This window comes from Conger conger, chromosome 6 (genome assembly GCF_963514075.1).
Source record: "Conger conger chromosome 6, fConCon1.1, whole genome shotgun sequence".
Taxonomy (NCBI): Eukaryota; Metazoa; Chordata; class Actinopteri; order Anguilliformes; family Congridae; genus Conger; species Conger conger.
This window is the reverse complement of record NC_083765.1, coordinates 4,146,810-4,149,309: the sequence shown is the minus strand read 5'-3', so window position 1 is coordinate 4,149,309 and position 2,500 is coordinate 4,146,810. Positions and strand designations below refer to the sequence as shown.

Genomic DNA, 2,500 nt, shown 5'->3' with positions numbered 1-2,500 from the left:
ATCAGAGCTGAGTTTCCTCGCAGTGTGGCTGTTAGGAATATGTGCTTGTTTAGGTAATGAAATGATCTCATATCTCAGATCTTCTTCATTTTTAATGTGACACGTAATCATTGTGATTATTGAGTGCGGTATGAGAGCACTGGAGGCTGGGCCAGGGGAGAGGGAGGCTGCAGGAGGCCAGTGGGGGTGCTGCGTCAGGCAGGCGGGGATGCTGAGCTTTAACTGAAGAGTCACTGTGTGCTTTAGTGCAGGTGACTGCTTTATCTAAACCCAGTCCTGAACACGAGTAGCACAGGTAAACACAGGTAACCAGGCAGCACAGGTAAACACAGGTAACCAGGTAGCAGAGATAACACAGGAAGCACAGGGAGCGCAGGTAACAAGGTAGCAAAGGTAACACAGGTAACCAGATAGCAGAGATAACACAGGAAACACAGGGAACACAGGTAACAAGGTAGCAAAGATAACACAGGTACCTTTGCATAGCTAAGGTAACCAGAGGCGCTGGAACTCTGCCGTGTGTGAATTAAAAGCGGCACAGAACCGTGAACTCATGACTGCCCCCTTGTGTGTGTGCGTGGTTATTACTGACACCGCATTTTTCTGTCCTGCAGGATGGAGACCCTTCTCTGCCTCCCGAGAAACGAAATCAGGTACACCTGTCCTGTTTTTCAGCCATTACACTCTTTCTCCCTCTTGCGGTGCAGACAGACTCTGTGCTGTTAGACTCTGTGCAGATGGACTCTGTGCTGTTAGACTCTGTGCAGATAGAGTCTGTGCTGATAGACTCTGTGCAGATAGACTCTGTGCTGATGGACTCTGTGCAGATGGGGTCTGAGTAGACTGTGCTGGAGAGACCTGGTGAAGTGGTGATGCAATCCGTCCCCGGGGGAGGAGTCCTGAACAGCAAGTGATGTAAACACAATGAGCGCTGACTGGGCTACTGTGATCCCATTCTCTCTCTCTCCCTCTTTCTCCCTCTCTCTCCCTCCCTATCCCTCTCTCTCCCTCTGTCTCCCTCTTTCTCCCTCTCTCCCTCCCTATCCCTCTCTCCCTCTCCCTTCCTATCCCTCTCTCTCCCTCCCTCCCTCTCTCCCTCTCTCCCTCACCCTCTCCCTCCCTCCCTGTCCCTCTCTCCCTCTCTCTCTCCCTCTCCCTCTCTCTCTCTGTCTCTCCCTCCCTCTCTCTCTCCCTCTCTCACCCCCTCCACCCCCCCCCCCCCCCAGGTGAGCCTGGCCCAGCTGCTGAGGGAGTGCAGGGAGAGGAACAGGCAGGTGTGTGAGGAGCTGAAGGAGCTGAGTCAGAGGCTGAACGAGGCGCAGGGGGACAACAAGGTAACCATGGCGCCTGAGGGCCCCTCCCTCTGCCCCCCCCAACCTGATTCACCCCCCCACCCCCCACCCCCCACCCCCCTGGAGACATCAGCCTTCATTCACACAGGACCACGTCTGAAGTGCTCACATTCGCTCACTGACTGGGGGCAGCCTGTGGCCTAGGGTCAAAGGTCAAAGGTACATGACCAGGAGTGTTGGTGGTTCCAGCCCTGGCGTAGCCTCAGTAAATCCACACAGCCGTCGGGGCCCTTAACCCCACATTGCTCCGGGGGGAATGGTCACATGACCAGGACCCCGGGAGGTCGGTTGTCCCCGCGGTCGACGTCACAGCCGTGGACTCGCCCGTCCGCTTGAGACGATTCGCAGAGTGTTACCGCCCGTCCGCTTGAGACGATTCGCAGAGTGTTACCGCCCGTCCGCTTGAGACGATTCGCAGAGTGTTACCGCCCGTCCGCTTGAGACGATTCGCAGAGTGTTACCGCCCGTCCGCTTGAGACGATTCGCAGAGTGTTACCGCCCGTCAGTGTGTGTGTGTGATTGACAGCTCCTGAGGATGACCATCGCCAAGCAGCGTTTGGGCGACGAGGAGGTCGGGGTGCGGCACTTCCCGCCCCACGAGCGGCAGGACCTGGTGCAGCAGCTGGAGAAGGCCCGGGAGCAGGCGAGTGTGGGGGGGGGGCGCGGGGGGGGGGGCTTCCTCTGGGTGTCTGCTCCAGGCCTGGAGAAAATACTCCTCCTAAAACACCTCTGTAGATGCTGGTCAGATTAGGGAAAACATTTTAAAGCGAGACTGCACTCACTCACTCACTCACTCACTCACACACTCACTCACTCACTCACTCACTCACTCTCTCACTCACTCACTCACTCACTCACTCACTCACTCACTCACTCTCTCACTCACTCACTCACTCACTCACTCACTCACTCACTCACTCACACACTCACTCACTCACTCACTCTCTCACTCTCTCACTCACTCACTCTCTCACTCACTCACTCACTCACTCACTCACTCACTCACTCACTCACACACACACACACTCACTCACTCACTCACTCACACACTCACTCACTCACTCACTCTCTCACTCACTCACTCACTCACTCACTCACTCACTCACTCACTCACACACACACTCACTCACTCACTCACTCACTCACTC

At 55.8% G+C, this 2,500-nt stretch overlaps 1 protein-coding gene across 1 annotated transcript in view; it reads left to right on the top strand.

Moving 5' to 3' along the window:
- LOC133130163 (coiled-coil domain-containing protein 149-like) overlaps positions 1-2,500 on the top strand; it is a 20,449-nt gene that overhangs the window by 7,964 nt on the left and 9,985 nt on the right. The window contains exons 3-5 of the mRNA XM_061244480.1: positions 615-653; positions 1,227-1,334; positions 1,879-1,995. Of these exons, the coding sequence (XP_061100464.1) occupies positions 615-653; positions 1,227-1,334; positions 1,879-1,995 (264 nt within the window). The remainder of the gene's footprint in view (positions 1-614; positions 654-1,226; positions 1,335-1,878; positions 1,996-2,500) is intronic.